The following is a 27,912-nucleotide window of genomic DNA, read 5'->3' on the forward strand; positions in this document are numbered from 1 at the left end:
GTCACCCGCCAGCGGACCTGACCGACAGATCGCCTCCTCCGGGTGGAGACCTCGAGCGCGCCTAGCTGTCCTGCCTTCCGAGCTGTGCAGCTCCGCAGTCCTACACCATGGCGGACAGCCGGGACCCAGCCAGCGACCAGATGAAGCAGTGGAAAGAACAGCGGTCCTCGCAGGTACCCTATGTTCCCCGGAGTCCCATGAGAGAGTGGGCGGCGGCGAGTAACGGCGCGGGGCTCCCCCTGGGTGTTCTGCTCTGGGGCTGCACCCCTGGCCACGCGCGGGTGCCTGCTTTCTGTCCCAGGGACCTTTCCACTACCGGGAGCAGAAGATTGGGGCTGCCGGCCTGCAGGACTTGTCGCTGGCAGCAGGGACCGAGTGGTTGGCTCCGAGTTTGGCAGTTGTGCCAGATGGGACAGAGGTCACAGCTTGAGGGAGACATGGAGCCGCCTCTTTAGGCAAAGAGCTGTTGCTGTGAACCAGGAAATGGGAACCAGCTCTGGCTTTTATGTTTGTGAAATTCTACAACTGCACGTATTGGTGTATTGGTGTTTGGGGGATACCCTGGCCAGTGCCCCCAGCAGCATTTTTGGTGACATACAGTAGATGCAACACACAACGATTAAGTAAAGAGAATTTTTACACCCATTGTTTCATTAGCACTTAGAAGCATCAGATTTGGTATTTTAGAACTGGCAATGACATTAGGCGGTGGTCATTGCTTTGATTCACAGAGCTTTGAGTGCCTGTATTTGCTTGCCAGTTAAGCATCACAATGCCGGGCAAGGTGTACACATTCTCGTGCGGTAAGACCACACGCTGGAGAAGTTTAGAGTCAAGACTGAGAAACAAGATGTGTAAACAGATAATTACCATGAAGTTCGGCTTGCAGACTAGCTGTGGAGTGTGGAATGAGTACTGGAGTTGGCTGTAAGGCAACTGTAGAAGACACTGTGGCCATGTCTTCACAGATAACAGGGATTTCAGTAGACTTGGTAGGGGCATCCCTGGCCTCCTGGGCATCTTGGAGAGGTCAAAGCAGATGATACTGCATGGTCCCATAGCTTCTGGTTAGTGGGGGTGGGGTGGGGGAGCCTGCCTTCCTTGCTCTTTCTCAAAACCATGCTCTTGTTGGTGGACTGGGGGAATCAGTGACAAGTGCCCCTGGACTAAGTTTGGGGAAACACAGATATTCTTCTCTAAGCTCTTGGTCCCTTCAGTTTTTTCCTGAGTCCTTCAAGTGAACGAGAGAGACAGTCGTAATCAAGGGCGTGCAGTTAATTACTGGTAGAGAGAAGATTAGAATGGGGCCCCTTAGGGCCAGGACCTGGTGGGTACCCAGTGGTTGCTAAAGCCTGGTTCTTACTGTCACGGATACTTGGTGAACTGAGAAACACTTGGTCAGTGAGGTCAAAGTAAAATACACTTGGCCTTAAGTCTCCTGTTTATTCTGAGACCCGTTTGCCTGTTACTCATTTGGGAGTAATCATTAAGTCTTTGCTGCTGATTTCTTAGGCGAAACACAGATGGTGAACAAACACAGGATGAAACTGGGGGGCTCAGTTGAGATGTTGCTCTCTCTTTCTTCTTCCCTTGATATTTCCATGCTCTGCGTGTTGCCCGTTGAGGGTGATACTGATGTTTTCTTCCTCAATTTGTGCTACTCTGAATAAGTGTTTATTTCTGTGGGGGATCCCTTTCTTTCTGGAAGGAAATTAGCATATTCTGGATAGCTTGGAAAAGTTGAAGTTCTTGATTATGAAAAGAGCCGAGAATTCAGAAAAGCTGAAAAGAACCGCAGAACATGCCTAACTGCCCAGCTTCTGGATTATACAGTTAGTTTTTGTATAAGATTATTCACTTTCCTGTCCCTTCATTCATCCATGAAATTAGGATTTTTTTTTTAGTGTATCTCATCAGTATAATTTATACTGTATTCTTTATCAGTATACTTATGCAGGGATGTGATGGAGAATGTGCCGTACAGTGATATTTGCATGCATGTAGATTTATGTGTTCTCTTCAGCAAGGTTAAATGCGTACATGAACCATTATGTCATGAGCAAGATGTCAAGGCTGGACTGAGGTGATGCCTTACTAGGTAAAGTGTTTCCTGTGCAAGTGGAAGGATATGAGTTCGAATCCCCAGAATGCATGTAAACCTCGATGGCAGTGTGTCCCTTGTAGTCCCAGCATTTCTATGTGGAGTTGGGGGGTAGAGATAGGAGAACCCAGCCAGCTAACCTGGCGTGCACAATAGAACACAGCTTCAAAGTGAGAGGCGAGCGCTGACACCTTAGGTTGTCCTGACTTCCACCCACGTACATGAGCGCATGCACGTTTATACACACAAAAATTATTTAAAAAACCAAATAAAGAAAGGGACTGCCATGAGAAGAGGTCTCAATTCTGAACAACTATGCCCCAAATACAAGAGCCCCCGCATATGTAAAAGAAACACTACTAAAGCTTAAATCACACATTAAGCCCCACATATCAATAGTGGGAGACTTCAACACCCCACTCTCACCACTGGACAGGTCTACAAGACAGAAACTTAACAGAGAAACAAGGGAACTAATAAATGTTATGACTCAAAGGAACTTAACAGACATCTATAGAACATTCCACCCAAACATAAAAGAATATACCTTCTTCTCAGGACTTCATGGAACCTTTTCAAAAATTGACCACATACTAGGTAATAAAGCAAACCTCCACAGATTAAAAAAAAAAAATTGGAACAGCCCCCATGTGTCTTAGCAGATCACCATGGCTTAAAGATAGAATTCAACAGCAACACTAATTTCAGAAAGCCCACAAGCACATGGAAACTGAACAGTGCTCTCCTGAGTCACCACAGGGTCAAGGCAGAAATAAAGACAGATGCTTTCCCATTCCTCATGGTGTCGTGTATCAGGAGCTAGACCTGTCCCCGCTAGGTAGTGCTTTTGCTATGTTATCAGACCACTATTTGCTTACACTATTGCTGGACACCTGGGTTGATTCCAGGCTTGGATTATTATGAATAAAATTGATATGAAAACTCTTAAACCAGTCATTTTTTTTTGTGCCCACACTTTGATTTTTCCTGGAAAATATCTAGCTGGATGTGGTGGCACACACCTGTGATCCAGTACTAAGGAAGTAGAGGCAGGTGGATCACCAGCTTCTGACTTACATGGCAAGAATCCTGTCCTAATAAGTAAGACATAAACTCTCTCTCTTCTCAGAATACAGTAAAGAGATGATTCTACAGGTATCCGTGGAAATTTTCAGGGAATTGATATAGGAGTTTTGCCGCCCGCTGCTCAGAGCCTGTGGGTTCTTCCTAAGTCACCTCTGACCCCTGGAGAACCCAAACACCAGAGTCCGGACTCTGTCCTGTCCCCTTGTTACCAGGGAGAGTCTGGATCTTAGCCTGTCCTACCTGTCAGTGAGTTTTCTGTAAGAGAATTCATGTTTTTGAGGTTAACCCTGATAATAAGCGTGTTGAGGGCACACTGCCAACATGAGGGATGGGAGTGGAATGGAGCGGGAGTAGCCAGGTTAACTCTGGTGTGAACGAGCTTGCCCATCTCATGTAGGCAGGAGGAGCAGAACTGCAAGTCACGGTGTGTCAGCAGGAGAGGCATGGCAGAGCCATCCCGCCTTTCTGTGAAGCCTTCACCTTAGCCAAGGTCTACGCAGTTCATGTGTTCTCTCCAGGTTAGAGAGCAGGAGCTGACTGCAAAGCATAAACCAGAAAGTATTAAATGTAAATCAGAAAATATTAATTCATTGTTATTATTTTTGTTGTTAGCTTCTTTTTTTTTTTAAAGTACCTCAACCCCATCATTTCTAATAAAAAAAAGAAAAGGGATATTTTTCATCTGTTGATGACTTATCCTTCAATTCTTAGGCTTTTCTCTCCAAATTCTCCTTCTGTTCTCTGCCTTTTGAATAATTGAAGTAGATCAGACCAGTCATGGTGCTAACTAATTTTAGATCTAGTTTCAAGACAGAGAAAAGCCCCCTTTCAGTTGCTATTTTGTGTAGCTGGAAGATCTGATCTTTATAGAGGGTTATTCTAAATGGTTTTTAATTATTAAAATTTAGTAGCAGTGTTTTGGCCATGAAGTAGCAAAGTGAATATTTGGGATATATGAGCAACTACTGTGACCTGTTTACTCATGTAGCCTTGCTTGACAAAGCATTTCTCATGTGTGTAACTGAGTGATATATTCAGTCTGTTCTTGGAGCGCCGACTTGGTGGCTGTGGAACCTGACAATTACCATTTTCCTTCAAAGAAAATTGGAAGACCAGTTTTCCTAACATCGGTCTCATAGGATTATTGGGATGCTTAGGTGAAGTAACTTGGGTGGCCTGTTCTCCAGCCCCACCAGCTCACTGTAGATAGTAAAGCTCTATTGCATTGTGATATTTTGTTCACAGTGATTATTTTCAGGGCTTGGGATCCAACCCAGAGCCTCACACACATGAGAAAGTGCTTGGCCATGAAGCGAGACCTGCTTCCCCTGCAGCGTTTGTAGCTAAGAACATATATCATTGCTTACGAATCCCGCCTCAGCTTTCTGGCCAGTGCTTCCCTGTATGTCCCCTGAAGTTGGGCAATCTTCCTTCTCAGTCTTTGCCCTCTGGGCTCTTCTCTGAACTGCTACCTATTAAAGGCTTTCCCGTCATGTTTGTTTTGGAGGTAAATTGTTTGTACATGAGGCCACATGAGGAAATCTGTTAATGATTTAGGAAATTTGGTCAAGTGGTCGAGCCCTTGTTTTATAGTTCCAAAGTGACTTTTCCTCAGTGTTCTTCCGTAGATAGCTCACTATGCAGGGCCACCCCTAGGGACGTATGGGGACCATTTCCCTTCAAACCAACACAGTGGCCATGGGGGAGAATAAAGCTAGGGTGCGCACAGTATCATGCGGGACCTCGGACACTGGTCACTCAGTGGAGGGGCAGCCACGATACATCTGATGTAACTAGATCGGGGAATGGTATGTACTACCAGCAGTTGTTTAACACAGTAAAATATCCTGACTTGTTTCAGAGATGGCGACTTCTGTACAACATTAGTAATAGAATCCATTGTATCACTAGAGGTGCTAGAAGGGATACCACACATAGCCAGCATACACAGCTTTAGAGAAATGAACATCTAGCTGCAGCATTATTTCTGAACGTCCCCAGCACGGATTGTGTTTGTAAATTCCACTGCATAACAAAGTTCAGCCCTAAGGGAAGCACCAGCTGGCATGGAGTCTTTGAAAGACCGTCTTTTTACTGTTAGTTCTGACGTTGGGTATCAAGCACACAACGTTCCCTTTTGGGGGTGCTGACCTGGAGGCTCATGTGTGGACTCCAGCGCCCATCTGTGTTGTAATATGAGCGGCAGGGCTGCGTCCCCGGCACCCAGCCGCCCGCATGGCTAGCCCCAAAATAATTACACGGAAACTGTATTCTTTTGATCACTGCCTGGCCCATTAGTTCCAGCCTCTTATTGGCTAGCTCTTACATATTGATCTAACCCATTTCTAATATTCTGTGTAGTACCACGAGCTGGCTTACCAGGAAAGATCTTAACCTGTGTCTGTCTGGAGTGGGAGAATCATGGCGACTCCTTACTCGGCTTCTTTCTCCCAGCATTCTGTCTGTTTACTCCACCCACCTAAGGGCTGGCCTATAAATGGGCCAAGGCAGTTTCTTTATTAAATGAAAGTAACTCCTCCATCACATCTGTAGTAGCAGCTGAGCTGGGGAGCAGACATCAGTCACCTCTGCTTCCCAGGACTAGTGTCTTAGGAACTGATGTTGAGGTGTGAGAAGGATTTCTGGAGCAGACTAGTATGTCGTGCTCAGCACACAGGGAACTTAAGAACGGGGAGGAAGGTGTGGAAATTGCAGTGGTGACAGCGTCAGTCCAGGGGTCAGCCGCACTGACTCTGCTGTACTTCTTTTCCTTCCGTGTTCACGTAGAAACCCGATGTCCTGACCACTGGAGGCGGGAACCCCATAGGAGATAAACTTAATATCATGACCGCTGGGTCCCGAGGGCCCCTTCTTGTTCAGGATGTGGTTTTCACTGACGAGATGGCACATTTTGACAGAGAGCGAATTCCTGAGAGAGTGGTACACGCCAAAGGAGCAGGTAAGAGCTATCTGTGTTCTTCACTCCTAACCTGGCTCAAAAGGTTTCCCAAAGCACCTGACAACCTGAAGTAGTTATCAGACACACATAGGCTTTCTTCAGTAAAACCCCAAATCTCCATTCTTGGAAGAAAGGAAACCGTCTCATTAATAGAAGAGTTGCCTACGTTAGATTATATATATTACATGCAAAACAATTTAACAATATTTGTTCATTTAATATGTATGGGTGTTTTGCCTGTGCACTATAATTAGTTCCAAGGAGGCCAGAAGAAGACATGGGATCTCTGGAACTGGAGTTACAGGCAGTTCTGAGCTGCTGTACGGGCATTGGATATTGAACCTGGGTCCTCTGAAAGAGCAGCCAATGCTCTTAACTGCTGAGCCGTCTCTCCAGCCCCCAAACAGTTTTTAAGATACTAACTCTTGGGAGCTGGGGAGATAGTTCAGTTGGTAATGCGCCTACTGTGTAGCTGTAAGGACCCAAGTTTACGACAGCGTCCATGTGTAAAAAAATGCTGGCGGGCTATAGAGCACTTGTAACCTCAGTGCCGGTGGGAGGAGGGGGAGTGGATAGAAGTTTAGGCCAGATAATAGAGCCAAATTGATGAGCTTCAGGTTCAGTAAAAGACCTGTTTCAAAAAAGCAATCAAGGGCATCTAGTTTCTTTTCTGACCTCCACACTCATGCATATAAATACACACACACACACACACTCGCACCTGCATGCTTACATGGTATGCGCATACACAAATACAAAACAAACAAAAAAATAGAAACTTTCCAGCCGGGTATATCATGTGCCGTGTACCTGTAATTTCAGCACATGGGAAGCAGGGGCAGAGAGAGCCTGAGTTCAAACCCAGCCAGTGCCAAGCAGTAAAATCCGGTCTCAGTAAATCAAGGGTTGGGGATGTAGCTCAGTACTAGGGTGCTTATCTAGCAAACCTAGGGTTCAGTCTCCAGCACCACACATACTAAATGGCAACCTTTCATTATTTTTCTGTTATATAGTTCAGTGAAGGAATGAGACACAGACAGAGAAGCACAGCATAGCTGCAGCTTGGTTAAACCAACACTGTTCTTTATGGGATAAATACCAAAATGAGCTGCAAAGTAGGACATAGTTATGTGAAAATGGGGAATTTGTGTGATTTTTTTTGTTTCTTTTTGTCTAACTTCTGTAGACCTTTGATCTTTTTATGGTGGATGTAAAAGGTGATAACGGTATTTCAAAGAAAAGCCCAGTAAGAAAAAGAGCAGCAGCCAGGTACTGGTGGTGCACACCTTTAGTCCCAGCACTCGGGAGGCGTTAGAGGCCAGCCTGGTCTACAGATTGAGTTCCAGGACAGTCAGGAATACACAGAGAAACCCTGCTTTGAAAACAAAACAAATCAAAACAAAAAGGAAAAAGGAAAAAGAGAGAGAGAGAGAGAGAGAGAGAGAGAGAGAGAGAGAGAGAAGCATAGGAAGGATGCTCCGCCCTTCTCAGCCTGCTTCCCTGTGCTCTCAGTTGGCCTTCTCGGTTGTTTCCTCCCTTTTTTTAGATAAGTTTCTTCCCGACATTTTGTCTTGCATTTCCATTTGCTGTTTGGCTGCTGTTCTTTCTCCCTGTCTGTCTCCTTCCCTGGAAATGGGTCCTTCGTCTACCTCAAGACTCCCTGAAGTCCTCTGCCTTTGGTCAGCCTTGACCAACTCACTACTTATACCCCCCATCATCACCTCCTGGCTCCAGCCGTGTGGCACTCATTTGAGCCCTTGAGTGGCAATAGCTTTTCATTTGGCTCTTAACATTCTGAGTTCGCTTACTTCTTCTCTCCCGTCGTATTGGAAGATCCTGGACTTCTGCTGCTGGGGGTTTGGTTGTTGATTGCCACAGGTGCCTATTGAGGGCCTGATAGTCCGGGGAATAGTCTTGGCCTGAGAATTTCTGTCTTTCTCCTCAGGTGCCTTTGGATACTTTGAGGTCACTCATGATATTACCAGATACTCTAAGGCTAAGGTGTTTGAGCATATTGGGAAGAGGACTCCCATTGCTGTTCGCTTCTCCACAGTTGGTAAGTCAAGTCTGTTTTGCATGCTGCCTTTGGTCCCTTCAACCTGCACCTTATTTGGGGGCATTTATAATTTAATCTCATGAAAAACATACCAAGAAATAGGAAGCAAATATTTCTGTACATTTTAGCTTATTTTACGTTATAGAAAGTATCTGGAGACCCAGGAAGTTACTGTTTTGTTTGTTGAACCGTGAAGGCGTTGCCACTGCAATCTTATGACATTTTGAAATGACTTCCTACAAGGGCTGCCTCTAAGGGAAGTTTGAAGTGGAGATCTTTCATAACCATTGTAATCACTGCCCTTACTGAGAATTAAGTCTAGAGCGACCATAGTATGCGTGATTTACTTACAGGAATCTGTAGGTCTGCTTTGTCGTGTGGGACTAATGTATTCCAGAATGATTAAGAAATTTTATTATTGTATTTCAGAATTAGTATTTATAGCTAACATTATTATGTTTATCCTAACACATCACAGTGCCTAATTAGTTAGGCTTCTCTGTTAGGTTCTGTGCTCAAAAACAAACAAAAAACCGAGGCATGCAAAAATGAATGAGATAAATAATAAACCTGTATCGTAGCTAATTTTCTTATTACTAGCTTCCCCACAACTTGCTTGTTCTTAAAATTTTTATTATTTTTATTTTATGTGCTTGGATCTTTGCCTGCAGGTATATCTGTGTACGATGTGCATGCCTGGTGTCCTCAGAAGTCAGGAAAGGGTGTCCTATCTGCAGGAACTGGTGTTTAAATGGTTGGGAGCTGCCATGTGGGTGCTAGGAATTGAATCTGAGTCGTTGGTTAAAAGCAGCCAGTTACCTGCTGAGTCATACTGTTTATTGCTCTAATCGCCATAATTATTTTCTTACTTTAATTACCTGTTTAAATGGATAATCCTGTCAGGTGTTGGGATATATACGATCTCTTATCACTTTCAATTGTCCTTTTGTCTAGACCCAATTAGCAGGTAGGTTGTAGCCAAAACACCACAAACATTTAAATACCTAATCTGATTCCAGGAAGTGGATTGGAGATGGTTGATGCTAAGTTTCTCTGTGATTTATGGCTTCTTGGCTGCAGGGAGCTTGCCTCTGCTTCATTCTTCTGTTTCAATCCTCCAGCTGGAGAATCAGGCTCAGCGGACACAGTTCGTGACCCGCGTGGGTTCGCCGTGAAATTCTACACTGAAGATGGTAACTGGGACCTGGTGGGGAACAACACCCCTATTTTCTTCATCAGGGACGCCATATTGGTAGGTAGTGGACTGTTCTGCTCTCTGCGAGTGTTGTTGATGCGTATTGATTTCCAGTTCTCTTTAGGGATTGACATTTAAGGATACGTCCTGGAGAAAGAAGAGAGGGTGGATTGTCAGGGTTGCCGTTTTACATTTTTTTTTCTTGCAGAATTTAGTATATCTTTATAACAGTAGTTCTCAACCTGTGGGTCGTGACCCCTCTGGAGGTCACATATCAGACATCCTACATACCAGATGTTTACATTACGATTCATAGCAGTAGCAAAATTGCAGTTATGAGCTAACAATGAAATACCTTTATAATGGGGGTCACCACACATGAGGAACTGTATTAAAGGGTTGCAACATCAGGAAGAACCGCTGCTCTATAAATTCAAGTGATAATTTTCATCGGCCTTAGATTTGGCATGTCAAGATTCACTGGCCTAGTGTGGATGGTCCAGCTTCCATTGTAGAGCCTGGAGGATTAGTCGGCACTGGCTTTGTCCAATAAGCAGATAGAGGTCGTTTTTGTTTGTGTGTGTGTGTTTGGTGGTGGTGGTGGTGTTAAAGACATACTTTAGCTTTGAGTGCATTTGATCCTAGAGTATCCAAATAATTGGTTGTATATGTTGATCGAATTTCATTTGAAAGTTAAGCAATCTAAGCTTCTGGAATTGGGTTGATCAGAAATTATAATCCATAAAGGAGTCATAGACAGGATATCACGTCTATGATATATGATATATATATACTATAATAATTATAGGTTATTATAACTATGATATATATCATAAGACACTAGATACTATAATAATTCTTATAAACTTAGGCTTGGGACTTTGATTTTCTCTTTCTCTCTTCCCCTGCTCCCATTTAGTTTCCATCCTTCATCCATAGCCAGAAGAGAAACCCACAAACTCACTTGAAGGACCCTGACATGGTATGGGACTTCTGGAGCCTCCGTCCCGAGTCCCTCCATCAGGTGAGAACCGTCTCTTTTTCACGCTTAAATACGTCACTTGGGATGGCATTGCTGATTAGGTCTTGCAGTGTGTTCTTCCCACTCCAGTTGTCTTATTGGGATTGGCTTCTGGCTTTTTGGGGTGCTTCTTCGGATTTCTTGATTGCAAAGTTTACAGTGGCACAGTGCTTATACAGTTGGAAACACTATCAATATCTAGAAGACTAGGAATAAAGTCTAGTCTGAGGTGAAGCCGTGCACTAGGGAGAGGGAAGTGTGCTAAAGTCTTTGCTATTAAAATTAAGTTCGCACAGCATATGCCTCTGGTTTCCAGATTTACTTTAGCGTTCCGTCATAGAATTTTACGGTGTTACTGATTCATGCTTCGTCATGCTCTATAATTTTTGTCATTTTTTTTGTAGACAAAATAATGGCAACTCTTCCCAGGGGAAGTTAGTGAGTGCGTTCCATGTCGTGAAGAAGCTTCTGGAAATTCGTGGATGTAAAAACTTGGAACACTTCAATTTAAACAAGAGGATTTCCATTTCTGTTCCTTAGGTTTCTTTCTTGTTCAGTGACCGAGGGATTCCAGATGGACATCGGCACATGAACGGCTACGGGTCACACACGTTCAAGCTGGTTAATGCCAAAGGAGAGGCTGTCTATTGCAAGTTCCATTATAAGGTATTGTTGTCTGGGCGGCGGGTACAGGCTCCTCCTCCTCCCGAACTCTTTCCTTCTCCTGTAAAGACTGAGCAGAGACTGAGACTTCTCCCACCTTTCTCTGACTTCCACCCCAGGGTATAAAGAACTGATACAGTTGAATAGCACCATGACTATTTTGTGAATTTTCCTGGGCAAATTCAGGCTGCTGCTCAGTTAGAACTATGTACAGTTGGTTGATGGATTCTTCCTTACATGTAGTCAGAGGTTGGGGTGCATGACTTCTGTCTTTGATACCATCTTGGTTTATGTTACAATGAACAATATTTTACCAGTGAACTCGAGAGGGTTAGCACTGTTTTCTGAACACCTCAAGAGGTTAAAACCTTCTGTTTCTAAACTATAGGTAAAGTAGAAGGAAGTGGGTTCATGAGAAATGAAGCCTCCCTCGTTTTTGTGTCTGTGGTATTGGACCTGAACCTCCCCCCCCACCCGGCGCACACTGGGCAGGTACCCTACCACTGAACTGCCACATCCCCAGTACCTCTTGTACTTTGAGACAGGATCTCATTAGGTTGCCCAGTTAATCTTGAAGTTATTTGGTAGCTCAGCTGAGCCTTGAACTTGCAGTCCTCCTACCTCAGCTTCCTGAGTAGCTGGGCTTTCAGGCCCACACGGCCAGGCTCAGCAGTCTGTCCTTTTTTAACAACACCCTACAGGCCTGCTGTCTTCTGTCATATTTTAATACTTACTTGAACAAGCTATTTATATGTATTAAATGGGAAATCTGTTTCCTTTATATCTTGGATCAATGTTAAGAAGACAGTTGGTCCCTGGTTTTATAATTGCTGTGTAAGGTCACTTAGAGCAAGACTCAGTGACTGTGGGAGTTACAGAGCCTAGTTGCTAGCCCTGGAGTTAGGCCAACCTTAACTCGGATCTTCACTATCCCAGGTAGCTGTGACATTGGGCACATTGTTGAAAGTTCATTTCATTGTAAAATTGGGATGCCTCTCCAGTGTCCACAGACCTGAATAGATTGCTTACAGGTTTACTGAGCAGAGGATCCTGAGACAGACTGAGATGTATTTGGATTCATTCATTTGCTCATTAGTATAGCTTATTCTGATTTGTTGTGACTCTCTTTTTAACCCAAGGAATTTGGTGAGAATAAGAACAGTATTGCATTGTTATGATGCATTGAACGCATTGGCTCGTTGGGTAACCTGCAGCTGGTGGCCTTCATCTTTAAATCTTGAAGTTGCCTTTCCCTTTGGCCCCTTTCAGAGTTGATTTTGCTAAGTGTTTCCATGACATGTGGCTTCTAGAGTCTTCTTAAAAACATGGTCAGCCAGTTGACAGGAGTTCTGGGGAAAGTGACGTAATGCCTTTTTGGGTGTGATTGTTTTATTTGGAAAGGCAGAATGTTGATCCTGCCAGCTCATAGAGAATTGGTCTAGCGTAACTACAGTGAAATTTCTGGTAGCTCGGTGAACTCGTATTCTTTAATTACTTAGCAAAACAAAAGGAAAACAGCAGAGATGGAGGGTTATACTGATCACTATTTTAGGAATTTGTCTGAGCTGTTTTAAAGTGGGCATTAGGTTCTTTCCGGATTTCCGTGGTGTATATTTAAGGCAAACGCTACGAAACGGCGTGTCCAAAAGGCAACTACAACTCTTAGGCTTTTCGAAGCCGTGTTCATCAGATGGTGAATGGCTTAAGAAGGTGCGATATGGTGGACTGCTGTTTAGTCTGCGTGCGCGCGCGCATGTGTACACATACACACACACACACACACACACAGAGGCAGAGACAGAGACACAGAGGGAGGCCTTGCCATTGTGACATTGAGGGGAACTGCAGATCACTGCGCTAACTGACATGACGCGGCACACTGTGTCGCAGAGGTGGGATTTGGGAATTAGAGGAGGAGATTAGAATGTTGGTGATCAGAGGCCAGGGAGGGTAGGGGCGGGAGGGATGGGAAAGGCTGGCTGATGGCAGGCGTCGCAGCGGGGACACGGCAGACTGCGCTGCAAACCTCAAAACCTGGAAGAAAAGGCTTCAGTGTTTTACTTTAACTAAGTGCTAATTACTCTCCATTAATGTGCATAATTAATGCATCAGTTAAAAATAAATTTAAAAACCCTTTAGTTTTTGTTATCTCTTGTTGACTTTAGCGATGAGAGTTTTTATTATTAAGAAACTATTTTTCTGATTGAAAAGTAATATAAGAATAAAAGTATAAATGATATAGAATATATAAAGGGAAAGAGAGCAATGACTTCAAGTGTGAAAAGTGCAGAAGAAATTCCCTTGACGTTGAAGAGAAACGGGATAAATAAGAATAGTCAGATCTGAACAACAGAAGCATGATGTAAAGAAAGTGTCGTCTGGTTACATTTTGGTTACCTCTTCTCTAAACTTGGTTTGAGCTTTCTTCTTTTTCTCTACAGACTGACCAGGGCATCAAAAACTTGCCCGTGGAAGTGGCAGCAAGGCTTACCCAGGAAGATCCAGATTACGGCCTCCGAGATCTTTTCAATGCCATTGCCCAAGGCAACTATCCGTCCTGGACTTTTTACATCCAGGTCATGACTTTTAAGGAGGCAGAAACTTTCCCATTTAATCCATTTGATCTTACCAAGGTAAGTCAGCAGGAACTGTGTTGTTTTATAAGTGTCTTCCTGTTTATAATAATATTATTTTATTTTTATAGTTAACATAATAATAGTAATAATAAATAATCACAGCTAAACATTTACAGTGATGGGTAACTCTGCAGGGTCCTTGTGCCTGTGAGTGGGTGCCTGTCAATGCCTCACTTCCACTCCTGTGTGGGAAGTTTACTGAGGTCACTTTGGACACTTCCTGTGTTATTAGCAGGGGACAAGGTTTGAAAAGCTAATATATTCTGGTTCTGCACAGTTGTCAATATTTGCCATTTCCTATTGCAATGTGATAATGCAGTCACCTGAAATTCTTATCATGTTCCATTGGGTTTAGAATTATTTTCACTGGTGTGATTATATTTGCGAGTTGGTGTTTTCATGAATACCTTTAATATGTGTCAGTAGGTTATCTGGTAATTATGAATACGACATTGTTTTCAGATCTGGCCTCACCAGGACTACCCTCTTATACCAGTTGGCAAACTGGTCTTAAACAGAAACCCAGTTAATTATTTTGCTGAAGTTGAGCAGATGGCTTTTGACCCAAGCAACATGCCCCCTGGCATTGAGCCCAGCCCTGACAAAATGCTCCAGGTAAGCCATTGAGCTGAGACATTCTGAGGCGGGTGTCTGTGTGTATGCACGCATACATGAGCACACAGTGTATAACTTGACATGGTCTATGAGGAATCGCTCGAACTTTTACTTGGATTTAGTTGAGGTGCTTAATTCCTGTGAGATCATGGATGAAACATCCTTAGGTGACCGTTCTTTAGTTTATCAACATAATTTTATCCATTTCCTATTTCAAGGTGATACTTGCCTGTTTTCTATCTGTGAAAAATCATTCATAGTTGATTTTTATTAGCCTGATTTTGTGATTAATGGCAGTGAAATAGTTTAGTCATGCGATCTCACCAGGCCTTCAGCACCCTTTAAACTGCTTTTTAGGGTGCTCGGCCAAGAGTTCAAAGAGCGAAAATTCTACTTTGGACCAGGAATCAGTAGGAAAATGATTGGTTTAATAATTGCTGTGCAGGCGAATCTTTTGTGACTTTAGACTCTGACCACAGAACATGTTAAAGATTAGACCTTAGATCAGACCACAGAGGCTGAAGTTTGCTGCTCACATCAGTTCTGAGTTAGGCAAGCGTCAGGTTGCTTGGAGAGCAAGCCGAGCTTTTTCGTGTGTCTGTTGGGACATCTGAGGCTTTTTCCAACATACAGCTGAGCACTGCCCCGCTGGGCGTGTTGCTGTGAAAGGCTGGGCAACTGTAGTGTAAGGCAGAGTGCGACAGTGGGTCTGAGGTTGATATGTGTGAGCCGGGGACGTAAAACAGTCTAGGAACAAGATGGCGCTCGAGATGGAGTTTCAAGGCAGAGCACGGTCCTGATTTTCAACACGACAGGAAACAGTAGCAAGCATGAGGATAGGCACAGACGTACACTATGTTGGTAGTAATTGAACTGCAGACTCATGTGTCCTGAACGAGTAATTGAGTGTGCACATGTTCACCACGTCTGTGTTAGAGGAACCTTCAAATGTTGGACATTTGTACAACTGTCCATTCTGGGAAGATGGAAGGATTATTCAGTTTTGAGAAGCATGGCCTGATAGCTATCAAGTAGAATAACTCTTCTCAGTGATGAGCAGTAAAGGAAGGAGCTGGGGTTAGGGACAGAAAGGGAATTGGAGCAGGGAGCTGCTGTAAACAGACGTATCTGGGGCTTGCTTGGCACTGGGGAGTAGAGGAAGTTTGGCCCTGCCACCACCTTTCCTGCTTGGCGGGCAGAAAGGAACTGAACTGTGTGATTAGGGGCTATAAGGGGGCTCCTGGAAGGCCATCGTCATGGATAGAGCTCAGACTGCGTAATCCTGGTATTGAGAAAATAGAAAATGAAAGGTGATTTGAGTCTTCACAGGAGCCCAGTTCACCAGTGTTCTTTGGGACCACAGGACACCTGGGGTCAGATAACGGCTGAGTCACACAGCTCAGCGAGAACCCTGAAGATTGGGGTGGAGTACTAGGCCCAGGGCGAAGCACCCACAGCAACTGGTATTCTGTTCAACAAAAGAAAACACATGTAGGCCAGGCATGGAGTTATTTACTCACTCGTTCTAATTCTAGGCGCATGTGAGGAGACACACAGTTGGGGAAGGACTGTTAGGGCTCCTTTGGCCACTTGGGAAGATTCTTTTCTGGGAATATTGGGGCAGAGGGCAAGTTCAGAGGGCTGCAGGTACCCTGCAGAGAATGAACTGAAACTGGGCAGTGTGCTTGCTGTGTTGATGGCCAGTGTCTTCGCTGAGGTTTAAACAAGGTCATGTTAATAAACCTTCAAACTTAATCCAAAGCAGTAAGCCAGAGCATCAGAAACGGCCAGACTCGTGTAACACAGGAAACAGAGAGACTGTACCAGTGTCTGGCTATGCAGCTGTGTGGCCTTTCTTTGCTCCCATGCTCCGTCATTTACAGCTGGGATCTGGGAAGAAGCTGTGCTGGTTGCGTGAGTGGGGGACAAGTATTTGGCCAGGTGGAGCAGTGGTGTAAAGGACAAAGCCTCGAGTAAGGACCCCCGTGTCAGTGAGTGCTCCTGTGTCCATCGCTCCACCTGTGCACCGTGCCGGTGTGCACCGTGCCGGTGTGCACCGTGCCGGTGTGCACCGTGCCGGTGTGCACCGTGCCGGTGTGCACCGTGCCGGTGTGCACCGTGCCGGTGTGCACCGTGCCGGTGTGCAGTGTCTCCACTCATAGGCGAGGTTAGGGTTGCCTGCTAAACAGAAGGTGATCGAGTCAGAGTGTTGTGCTGGAGGCTCCATCCCGGGAGCTGCCCATGGCTCCATTCTATCTTCTAGCCCGCTGATGGAGTTGGGGCACGGCTTCTGGAGTCAGTGGAGGCAGCCAGCTTCTTTGTGGCTGGGGTCTCGTGCCGCCTGCATGACCAGCCATCTAAAAGTTACCTGGGTGATGTGGGTGATAATGGGAAGCAGGCTTATTTAGCCACCGTGCTGGCAGAATCAGTGGGTCCACGTTAAGCATGGTTACGTGAGTGATTCGGTACAGAATAACTGCTGTGTTTGCCTTCTTTATCTTGGTGCTTAGTTTTCATTTTTTTAATGCTCATTTTAAAAATGGAGTTCAACTTTAAAATTTTAAATCAATTTTAAATTAGCATACATATTAATGAGTTTTCATTAAGACATCTGTATATATATTGTTATATTTCCCCTTCCCCCCTGCCCTCCCTCCTCTTCTCTCCTTCCCATACTGCTTTCCCTCGCCAATCTCTTCGACCTTTATGTCACATTTATTCTGTAATCCCTTCTGGTTTTCCTTCTCCCTTAAAGGAAGACACTGGCCATCAACACAGCAAGCACACTGCCCCTCTCATGATCTCCTTTCTAGTTTTTTAAACCTTGGTTTTTATTTTGCCTTATGCAGTCAGGAACAGAAGAATACTGTGTGAGAGTCAGGCAGTGATCAAGGTTGTGGAGGGATGGCCATGGAGTAAAACCTTGCACAGTGTGAGACAGTTCAGTGATGAGAGGAAATACAAGGCCTAATTTGCATATTCCCCTTTGCCTCACAGTTGTTATCTGAGGCTGTGGAGGGCCAGTAGCTCCAACCACAGCTTTCTCTCCGTGTTTGTTGGTCTCAGAACACAGAGTGTGTCCAATTCCCCGTGCAGCGTGGGAACTGCTTCTTTGAACAGTTTCCGCACAGCTGGCTTTCTAGAATTATGCTGTGTTTTATGAGCAAAGGTTCAGTTCTTTCCCTGGAGTAGAGGGCTGGGGAGATGGAGAATTAATTCAGGATTCTGGGGAGGCAGAATGTGAAATACCATACCAAGGCACTATGGCGTCCTGGGGAATGGGCAGGCATCATTGTCTAGGACAGATGCTATGGGACATTAGGAATGATTTTTTTTCTTTTTTTTAAAGAGAGAATGCACTCTCTAGTGGGAAGAGGCTTGGATCTGCTGAGCAGAGCTGGGCAGGGTTATGCAGTAATCATGTACTTGGGTTTCTAGAATGATGTTTGTAGCACCTTTCCTATTTCAAAAGCAACTGTTCCTGACGTCTCCCGTGTGTACCTCCGTAGGGTCGCCTCTTTTCCTATCCGGACACTCACCGCCATCGCCTGGGGCCCAACTATCTCCAGATTCCTGTGAACTGTCCCTATCGTGCTCGAGTGGCCAACTACCAGCGCGACGGCCCCATGTGCATGCACGACAATCAGGGTAGGCCTGATGTAAAGGCAGAGAGCGTGGGAAGTGGGTGGGCTGGGATGCCGGCCGGTGATTCTCAAACTCCTGAGACCTCCTGCGCTGTACCGTGCTCTGCAGGTGCTGCAAGCCACCAGGTCTGATGCTCAGTGGGAAGTTTTGAGCTGCATGTGGTCTCTTCTTGTTTCTGGCTGTGTTATTTACATTTTTGAGATGCCCCCCCCCCCAGCTTGCTCTTGCCCGGGACACTGCAGATGAAGCTGGGAAGACGAGCTTGCACAGGGCCTAGTGGTGTGTATTCAACCTAGGTTACAAACTGCACAGCTCCCCAGTCATTCTTACTGGGACTGAGACCTTGAAAATGCTAAGGCACAGAGTTCATGCTTCTGCCTGCGGTTCTGGTGAGGCTGGAGGGCTAGATCTGCCTGGAATTTGGAAGGGAAGGGAGGGAGATAGAGAAAATCAAGAAAGTCTTTTCTACATTCTGTTGTGGACCGGCCTTGACAAAAACACTTCTTGCCAGGGTAGGAGCATGGGGTTTTTGAAATAATAGTAAAGAATATGAAGATGCATGAAAAATAATAACAGCAACCATAGAAAGTACCAGGGGGCAGTCCAGTGAATACTGAAATCACCTGCCTTTATTTTCCCGTACATTTTTATACCCAAATACAAATGAGGGGAGAATGTAACAAAAGATTTTATTAGCATGATACAAAGGACAGCTCCAATGGTCAATCGCTTTAATACTCAGAGACATCAAATCATTAGCATTCTGTTGTTTAGGCAGTGGAGCTGCTCTAGACCACATATCCTGAAGACAGCCACTTCCCAGGTGACCTCGTAGTTACAGAAGAAGGAGCAGAAGTACATTGGCATATCCTGACCACCTGTCAGGATGGCATGGACCTGCTTGTATGAGTTGTTTTAATGTCAAAAGAATCAAGTAATCACATCCTGAATTGGGACTTGCAACTACGCTTGTCAGCCACTTAGAACAACCTCCAACTCTCTGACTGCAGACAAGGTGGAAATAGGCTCACATTTTTGGGCCTTCTCCCAGGTTAAGTTTACCTAAATCATCAACTGAGATGTCGTTCTCCTGCATTTGGATATATTTTGGGGTTGATTTGTCAAGAGCATGACTTTTCCTATTTAATTATCCTTTTTGATGCAGTTGCCCAGACAGCCTCAGGTTTTGATTCTGATTAGCCATACTGAACACTTAGCTGCTGTGCTTTCTTTTAATATTCCTTCTAATGAATAACTTGGTTTTTAATTTCTTGCTGGGTGCCCATCTTTCAGCAATAGGCTGCAGAAATCATTCTCTGTAGAAGTTTGACCAGTGATGTTTATTTGTAGCCATAGCTATGTATATGAAAATTAATATTGTATATTATAGGGTACACCTCCAATGAAAAGAATATATATCTTAAAGGGGACTTGAATAATAGATGATAAAAAGTGACTTAAGAGTTCTGACACCCAGAGGCCATGGTGATGGTATTTTTATGTATTTCTTGCTGTTCTTTACAGTGATGACTTTTACACATTTAATTGTTTTTATACATGCCATTCAGTGTTCGCCCCCCCCCCCCCACGTCATCACTCCCAGGCCTCTCTGGTATTTACTGAGCTTGTACCCTTTCTGTCAACCGCTCCTGAGTGGATATAGTATTTCTGTTCTCTTAGGGCTGTAGAGGCAGGGGTCTGAAGTTAAAGATAGCCCCTGCATCTGTATGGTCTGTAAAGTCTGTATGTGTCTTTTCATTCTCGCAGACTTTGTCCCCCCCCCCCCTTTTGTGGTCCTTTTGTTATTGCAGCTGTGCCTGGCACAGGCATCTGTGTTTATCTTGAGCTTCATTTGTAGCGAATAGTTTCCTGTTTGAATCCCATTGATACACTTGTGAGAAAGCTGCTTTGGGGTAGATGTTGAAGCCCTCTGCTTGGTTTTAGAGCGCATTTGGGCTATGCTCTGGAAATTCTCATGAAAGAACTTGGTTGTTCCCAGTTGCCAATACCTTCAAGACAACTCCCACGTTTGGGTAAAGGTCAGAATGTATTTGGAAATAGAATTTAAAAATTCTCAAAGGGTGAATTCTTAGTGAAGAAATACTGTGGTGCCTGGCTGCTGAGCCCTCTGCCTTTGGTACCAGCACGGCAGCTTCAGGGCTACTTTCTGAAATGAAGAACTGAAGGCCCCAATAGTATCCGCTCTCCCCCAACTCCACACGCCCTTGGTATCCTGATCTCTGTGATAGGAAGCGTCTTCTAATTGTTCACAGTGGATAATCTGTCCCTGCAGAGAGCTGTGAAGTTTTCCAATCACAGGCTTCTTCCTGTAAGCCCCTTGTGTTCCCAGGCAGTGTTCCTGTACAGGCGGTGTAGACTCTGATATCTGCTGATATCAGCTAAAGCAGGGCGTGGTCTGGAAAGTATGTGTACCAAAACAAGGGGCCATTGAGATGACTCAGAGGGTAAGGGCACCTACTGCCAGCCTGAAGCCCCAAGTTCAATCCTTGGGACCCACGTGGTGGGGGGAGAGTTGACTCCCACAAATTGTCCTCTGATCCACACATGTTTTGTGGTACAAGCACACACACAGTAAATAAAAATTAACTAAAACATGACAAGGTGAGAAAAAGAAGAGCTTTATCATTTATCTCAGGATCATAAAGGTTGTGTAAATATACCTGCCAATATTCTGTTCAATAAATCTGGATAAATGAATGCTAACATATTGTAAATACAGATTTAAAAAAACCCTTCCCTTTTAAAAAAAGTTTTCTTTAGGGGAGAATATAAAAGTGGAATTGAGGTGAGGATTAGTCTGCTAAGGAGAAAAGTTCTAAAATCCGTGTGAGAAAGAGTGTCATCAAGTTTTCTCATGGTGACAGAGGCAGAAATGTAGGTTCTAACCCCAGCCCACCTCCCTCCAGCCCCTCGGTCAGCAGCCCTGAACATCTCAGAGCGCCACTTTTGGTCTGCAGGTGAGGGAACAGGGATAGAGTTAGGTTGCTCTGTGCAATTGAGAGTCACTGTTTGGATGACGCCTGCATCTGAATGAAACTGTCAGATCTCTGGACTGATCTCAGTGGCAACCACGGCTTTGAAGATTCTTCTTGGTGCAGATAAGCCAAGACCCTTTGAGGTACTTTGACACAGCCTTTGAGATCTCTTTATTCAGACTTAGAGTGAGGCAGCCCACGTGAGCATTTAGGGAGGGCAGCGTCGTCTGCTGAGCCTGAAGTTAGACCTGGGAAGTGAGGGACCATTTCCCAGCTTACGGTGTGAATACATTGGCACCTAATGTATGTGTGTCTGATTACCGCTGGTACCTGCTCCTTCCCACACTGATGGCGTGGGGATATTTATCGTTTCCCTAAGTCGGTCTCTGCTTCTCTTTAAAGGTGGTGCCCCGAACTATTACCCCAACAGCTTCAGTGCGCCGGAACAGCAGCCCTCAGCCTTGGAGCACCACTCCCAGTGCTCCACAGATGTGCAGCGCTTCAACAGTGCTAACGAAGACAATGTCACTCAGGTAACGGCTTCCTTGGCTCTGTGGTGGACACTTGGCTGGTTTTCTTGTCAGTGCTTCATTATATAACCCTATCAGTCTCATTATAGAGTTCTGTTGGCCAGAACTTGCTGTGTAGACCAGGCCAGCCTTGAACTCTTAGATATCTACTTCCGTCTCTCAAGTGCTGAGACTAAAGACATACGCCGTCACAGTGACTTATTGTCCACTGCTTAAGGTGCCTAATGCATCTTGAATTGAAGTCAGAGAAGACTTAGCTCTAATAGTGAATCAGGCTATTGTGTGGAGTCAAAGAGTAGTACCATACTGTCCTTTCCATTCAAGATTTGGGGACACATTCTCAGTTCCCCTAGCCTTTATTGAAGCGATGCAATTGGGTAAAGCTCTGGAAAAATGATTTCCTGAGTATCTAAGAAATGGGCAAGTAAGACACGCGCATCCTAGCGGAACAACCCAGTTTCCAGGCGTTAGACCTGGAGATCCCAGACAGCTGTTGGGCTGGGAATGCGGTACAGTGCTTGCCTTGCCTTGCATGGGCAGGGCCTTGGGTTTGAATCCAAGCCACAAAACACAGACACCATCAGCCACAATAGTATGTGGGGTTCCATGCCGGGCTCCTGGGCACGTGGCTCAGCTGTGCCCCAGATGTTCACTTCTGCTTTGCTGCCACTGTGGGCCCCCACTTTTCCCCTCTCAACTTCCGCTGCTTGCTCATGCCCATGGCTGACTCCTTTATGGCTGTTTTCTTTTCTCTTTTCTTTTTGAGTGCCTTCCACTCTGTTTCCCAATGGTCAGATGGTCTTGGCCGATCCTCTCACCAGGTTGTGTGTGCTTGGCCGTGGCTCAGCCTGCTGCCCTCGGTCAGGTGCTCACCCTGTTTCCAGTCATGTGTGGCTGCCCTGTGGGCTTTTCCGGTGGCAGCTGTGGGAGCTTGTGTGTGGGCTAGGATGTGCCCAGGGCAACACCCACCACACCCAGCCAAAGAATGAGAGTATGGTTGCTCCACAGTCCTGTGTGGGAGCATTCTGCAAATTGATATTTAAATTCAATTAGAACTATTTTTATTTTCTCAGTTTGAAAATGTAGATTCCAAGTGAAATATTTATAAATACGTAAATGAGTCTTTGCGTGAGTACGCGTGTGTGCTGTTTTATTGTGGGATATAAAGCACATTTAGGTGAGCCTGAAATAACTTGTAAAGGCTTTTATAGTAAATGCATTATTTTTAGAGATATGGGTGGCATCAGGTGTATTGCAGTGTAGCCTCTGCTGCTCAAGGAATTTGCTTTTGTGAGGTTAAGACAGGAGCAAAGCAAGCCATGCAACTCCTACAGAAAGCAGTTAGTTAACGAGACTGCCATTTGCACACTAAGGCTTGCTGTGTGAGCTTTCTTAGGACCCTTTTTGTTTTAGTGAGAGGTTTTCTTATCACTACGTAGGACTCCTATTTTTAACCAGCCATCATACTGGCATTTTGGATTCAAGCATACTGGTGCACTAGTAAAAGTCTTGTGAGAAATACCTAAGAAGCTTCACGTTGATTTCCTTAAGCGATTCATGTGGCTTTCTCTACCTGGCTTAGAGGACTTGTTCATATCAGACCTGTCCTCTTGCTCCTTCTACTTATTGTCTCTGCCTGCCAGGCCTGCCTATCCTCTCTCCTGCCTTGCTATTGGCTGTTCAGCTCTTTATTAGACCAATATAGATACTTTAGGCAAAGTAACACAGCCTCACGGAGTTAAACAAATGCAATATAAAAGAATGCAATGCATCTTTGCATCATTAAACAAATGCAACACATCTTAAACTAATAATCCACAACAGTTGCGTGTGTGTAGACAGTTGGTTTACAGAATTCCTGGATAATTGACAGTGAGCTCCCTTGACAAGCTGGCTGTAGTGAACCACTGGAAAGGCTTCCAGAAATTCCTTCTGGGGCAGCAAGATGACTTCAGTGGGTGAAGGTGCTTGCAGCCAAGCCTGACAACCAGAGTTTGATCTCTAGAACCCACGTGTAAGAAAGAGCTGATGCCCGCAAGGTGTCCTCTAGCATCTACACACACGTGTGTGTGTGTAAGCTTGTGCATGACAAACAACACATAAATAAATGTAAAAACTCCCTTTTGGTTCAAGATGATAGGTATAGATGGCCTTCCTTCCTTCCTTCCTTGCTTCCTTCCTTGCTTCCTTCCTTCCTTCCTCCCTCCCTCCCTCCCTCCCTCCCTCCCTCCCTCCCTCCCTCCTTCCATAAATAAACTATATAAAATGTTCTGGAAAGGTATGACAGCTCAGTTATTACACGTTGTCTTTAAGGTCCTGTAACCGGAGTGAGTCACAGTTGTAACTGGAGGTTTGCTGGAAGTATATATCTGGTGGTGGTGGGATTCTTTGGGGGGGTGGTCAAGACAGGGTTTCTCTATGTAGCAGTCCTGACTGTTCTAGAACTCACTCTCTCACTCTGGCTGGACTTGAACTCAGAGCCACCCGCCTCTGACTGCTGAGTGCTGGGATTATAAGCGTGTGCTACCCCGCCCAGTATGGTGGGACTGATTTTTCTCTTTGTGAAGGAGTTAGGTCTCCGAGGGGTTATAGAACTGCAGGTTTCGAAGGTAACAGAAGGCTAGAACTGATCTCAGTGTTGCTGAAAACCAGGGAAGAGCGCCACTGTGGAGATATTACCCGTCGGCCTGAGCATGTGTCTTGGAAGCATGCGGGCTCCAAGTGTGAGAATCCTGAGAAATTTTTAATCCTGAGAAAGACACAGACACAGACACTTGTACATATATGCACACGTACATATCTGTACAGATTGTGTATTTCAAATGTAGACTCTTGGGTGAATTTTGTTCATGGTAAAATGGCTGTTCTATTTTTTGTTACTGCTTGAGCAGGTGCGGACATTCTACAGGAAGGTGTTGAACGAGGAGGAGCGGAAACGCCTGTGTGAGAATATCGCCGGCCACCTCAAAGATGCTCAGCTCTTCATTCAGAAGAAAGCGGTGAGTCCGGCTTTGATAGCTGAAGGGTGACACCTGCTGGCCCATGGAGATAGTGCAGCCGTGTGGAAGACTTACAAGGAAAAGCGTAGTTTCCAGTTTACCTGAGCTAAGATGATCTTTAAGCAGTGCGGCAGCTCCGAGTCAAACTATGATTATCTTGTCTTTATGTTTTGTCTGGTGTGATAACACTCTCATTCTTACCTGTTTCTTCAGCGTGTAGAAATTTGTTTGTGTTTAAAGTAAATTCTTGTGTGTGTTGTTTAATTCATCTGCAGCCCCTTCTGCTCTCAGTAGTGTGTCATGGCCAGATGTGGCTTTGCCTTAGCCTCATTTAAGCTTTTCAGAACATGAGAGGTATTGCTTCCAGTCTTGTGGTTTGAAGCCTGTGTCAAGGCTCAGTGTCACGAGTCTGTGACTGTCCGTCAGGCAGAGTAGAAGAGAAGCTTGCTGAGTCAAAGGTGCTGGGATGTGTCTGCTGGCTGCTCATTGAGCTTCATGAAGCCCTCTCTCTGGCTTCTAGGTTTTTGGTTTGCTGCAAGTGTACATTCATTGCAAACATAGTAGCCCTTTGGTTTCCTCGTGTTAGTTGCTGCTTCTCTGATCATAGGAACCACTCTTTGGAATGTTCTAGAACCCAGGTCAAGAACCAGCAAAGAGCCTGGTGGTTGCTCTGGGGGATAGGCAGGGCAGGTTTTATCTCTTGTTCCTGATGAGAGTAGGCAGAACTGGGCTCGCATCCTTGGCAGCCTCCTGTCACACACACTGAATTGCTAAGGCTTTCTGTTTGTCCCTGGTGTCCCGCCTCCTCTCACTGTTTGCCGGAGCACAACTGCTGGTTGGGCATTCCTTCATGGAGTTGCCTGGCAGATACCAGGCTTATGCTTCTTTCTAAATCTAGGCAGTGTCAAGTCTGTTCCTGCATACAGATTATGGACTTGTGAAATACCCCAATTGGAGGTCAGCCGTTTACAGGCGGCTGGTACAAGTCCTCCAGGTGTGTTTCCCCCCCTAATAGCCCATGAGGTTGGTTGTATGCTTTCTCCCTCAACAACAAACAGTTCTTAGAATTCTCTGGTGGTGTTTAGTTGTCCTGTGATTCATTTCGGTTGTGACAGGAGTCCCTGGAGTTAGTGTTATAATCTTAGATCTAGGGGGTCAACTCTGTAAGACCCCTTCCACTTTACATGTCGAGGATACCTGACACATCCATAAGTTCTGACTACTGGGGACTGGAGAGATGGCTCAGAGGTTAAGAGCACAGGCTGCTCTTCCAGGGGTCCTGAGTTCAGTTCCCAGCAACCACTTGGTAGCTCACAATCGGCTAGAATGAGATCTGGTGCCCTCTACTGGCGTGCAGGCATATATGCAGGCAGAACACTACATTATAAATAAATCTTAAAGGTTCTGACTACTGTCCCAGGGTTCCCTGGATCATCTGCCAAGGTTAGTGGTTGGCTAGGGCGGCTCGCAGAACTCAGGAAAACACACTATCTAGGATTACTTGTTCATCATAAAGGATATCGCCGCACTCCTTACATGGAAGAGACATAAGCTAGGTTTGTGGGAAGGACTGGCAGTTTCCACGCCTCTCCGCTACATCACCCTCCCAACACCCGCATGCTCCCACCTACCAGAAGCTCCATGAGCCCTCTCATACAAGGGCTTTCATGGGCAGGCTGGTGAGGCCATCTTCTATGAGGTGATTGGGCGCCATCTGTAGGCCCACTGCCCTCCCTGGATGCTCAGGGTGGATTGGAAATCTCAACCTTCAAGTCCTCTGTTTGTTGTGTCTGGTACCAGCTCCACCCTGAAGCTCATCAGACTTTCTACAAACCTCCTCAGTGGCACACTGAAGATGCTAAATTCCAAGGCTTCAGGATCTATGTGCCAGGAACGTAGGTTAAAGACCAAATGTGTTTTGGTGGTACCCTACAAATGTAGCTTGCTCATTTGGCATGGGGACATTGAAGCTCAGCAGATGAAGTGTCTTCGCCACAGCAGCTCAGCACACAGACTGGAGAAGTTAGGCTGCTCAACCTCCAGGTCTTCCTCCAGAGTGTGTATAATGATATGCCGTATGGTACAAATTCCTATTGAGATGTCCTTCCTCTCCTGCCGAGAACGCACAGTGAAACAGACACTTGGGGTCAGTGTATGGGTGTGGAGATGCTTATCTGTGTCTTCCTTTGACTCCAGGTCAAGAATTTCTCTGACGTCGACCCTGAGTACGGGGCCCGCATCCAGGCTCTTCTGGATAAATACAATGCTGAGAAGCCTAAGGTGAGCCAGAGTGGTGTGACTGCTGAGGAGCCTGCTCTGGGCTGGGTCAGATACAGCTTGGTCTCCACTGACATTATCTTGTCAGCGCAGCAGCTCCTAGGCATTTTCTTAGAGATGAAAAGAACTGGCCTGCGCAACACATATGCTTCATTTATCTCCGCACAATGGGGGGGAGTGCGCGTCTGGGTTGTTGGTAGAGAGATGCCCCGGTGCCGGTGAGTCAGCTAACATTGCTGGTCTTTTCTTCCTTCACACAGAACGCCATTCACACCTACGTGCAGGCTGGCTCTCACTTTTCTGCAAAGGAGAAAGCTAATCTGTGAGGCCCCAGGTGCTCAGTCTCGCCCTCCACCAAGATCTCTCCTGAAGCGGAGAGCTCAGGGCTCGCCTGTAGCCACCACTGGACCGCTCTCCCCCGCTGATGTGCAAACTCACGCTGACGTGTTTAAAGTGATAATCCGGCTTCTAGAGTGAATAATAGCAATGCTTTTGATGCTGTCTCCCAAGGGGGAGCTAAAGGTTAGGGCTTAGCAGTCACTTAACAGAAACGTGGATCTGCATAGGACTTCTGTTGGGATCATGCACTCAGAATGACTCTCATTTAAATGATTACAAGAAAGGTTTTTTAGGCAGAAGCATAATTTGATTAGATAAGATAAAAATCTTGGTGAGATTGATGTTTTCTCATGTTACCTCATGGCCTGAAATATATACCTCTCTCTCTCTCTCTCTCTCTCTCTCTCTCTCTCTCTCTCTCTCACTCACTCACACACACACACGAATGAAGAAGATAAAGATGGTCCACTCAGAAATTTTATTTTTCTAAGGTCCTTATGAGCAAAACCATACTTAATACATCAGTGTCTACCAAAGATAACTTTAGCACTGTTGAAACTTACTGTTTGTTCCTTATCGGATTCTTTTTTTTTTCAATTGAAATGGTGTTTATGCTAATACACAGTGATTTCACATAGGTTGATTTGTACTTGCTTACGTTTTTACAATAAAATGATCTATGTGTGCCTTAGGTTTTATTGCTGTGAAGTGACACCATAACCACGGCAACTCTTAGAAAGAACATTTGATTGGGGTGGCTCACTTGCAGTTTCAGAGGTTCAGTCCATTATCAT

General features: G+C 45.3%; 1 protein-coding gene across 1 annotated transcript; it reads left to right on the forward strand.

Moving 5' to 3' along the window:
- Positions 1-27,809, forward strand: Cat (catalase). The gene is made up of 13 exons (XM_057780746.1): positions 1-173; positions 5,975-6,146; positions 8,092-8,202; positions 9,324-9,454; positions 10,317-10,421; positions 10,959-11,084; positions 13,523-13,714; positions 14,180-14,332; positions 17,842-17,980; positions 21,376-21,506; positions 24,395-24,502; positions 26,699-26,782; positions 27,040-27,809. The coding sequence occupies exons 1-13, from the start codon at positions 108-110 to the stop codon at positions 27,103-27,105; spliced, it is 1,584 nt and encodes a 527-aa protein (XP_057636729.1). The 5' UTR covers positions 1-107; the 3' UTR covers positions 27,106-27,809.
- Positions 27,810-27,912: the final 103 nt, after the last annotated feature.

Source organism: Chionomys nivalis, chromosome 9 (assembly GCF_950005125.1).
Source record: "Chionomys nivalis chromosome 9, mChiNiv1.1, whole genome shotgun sequence".
Classification (NCBI taxonomy): domain Eukaryota; kingdom Metazoa; phylum Chordata; class Mammalia; order Rodentia; family Cricetidae; genus Chionomys; species Chionomys nivalis.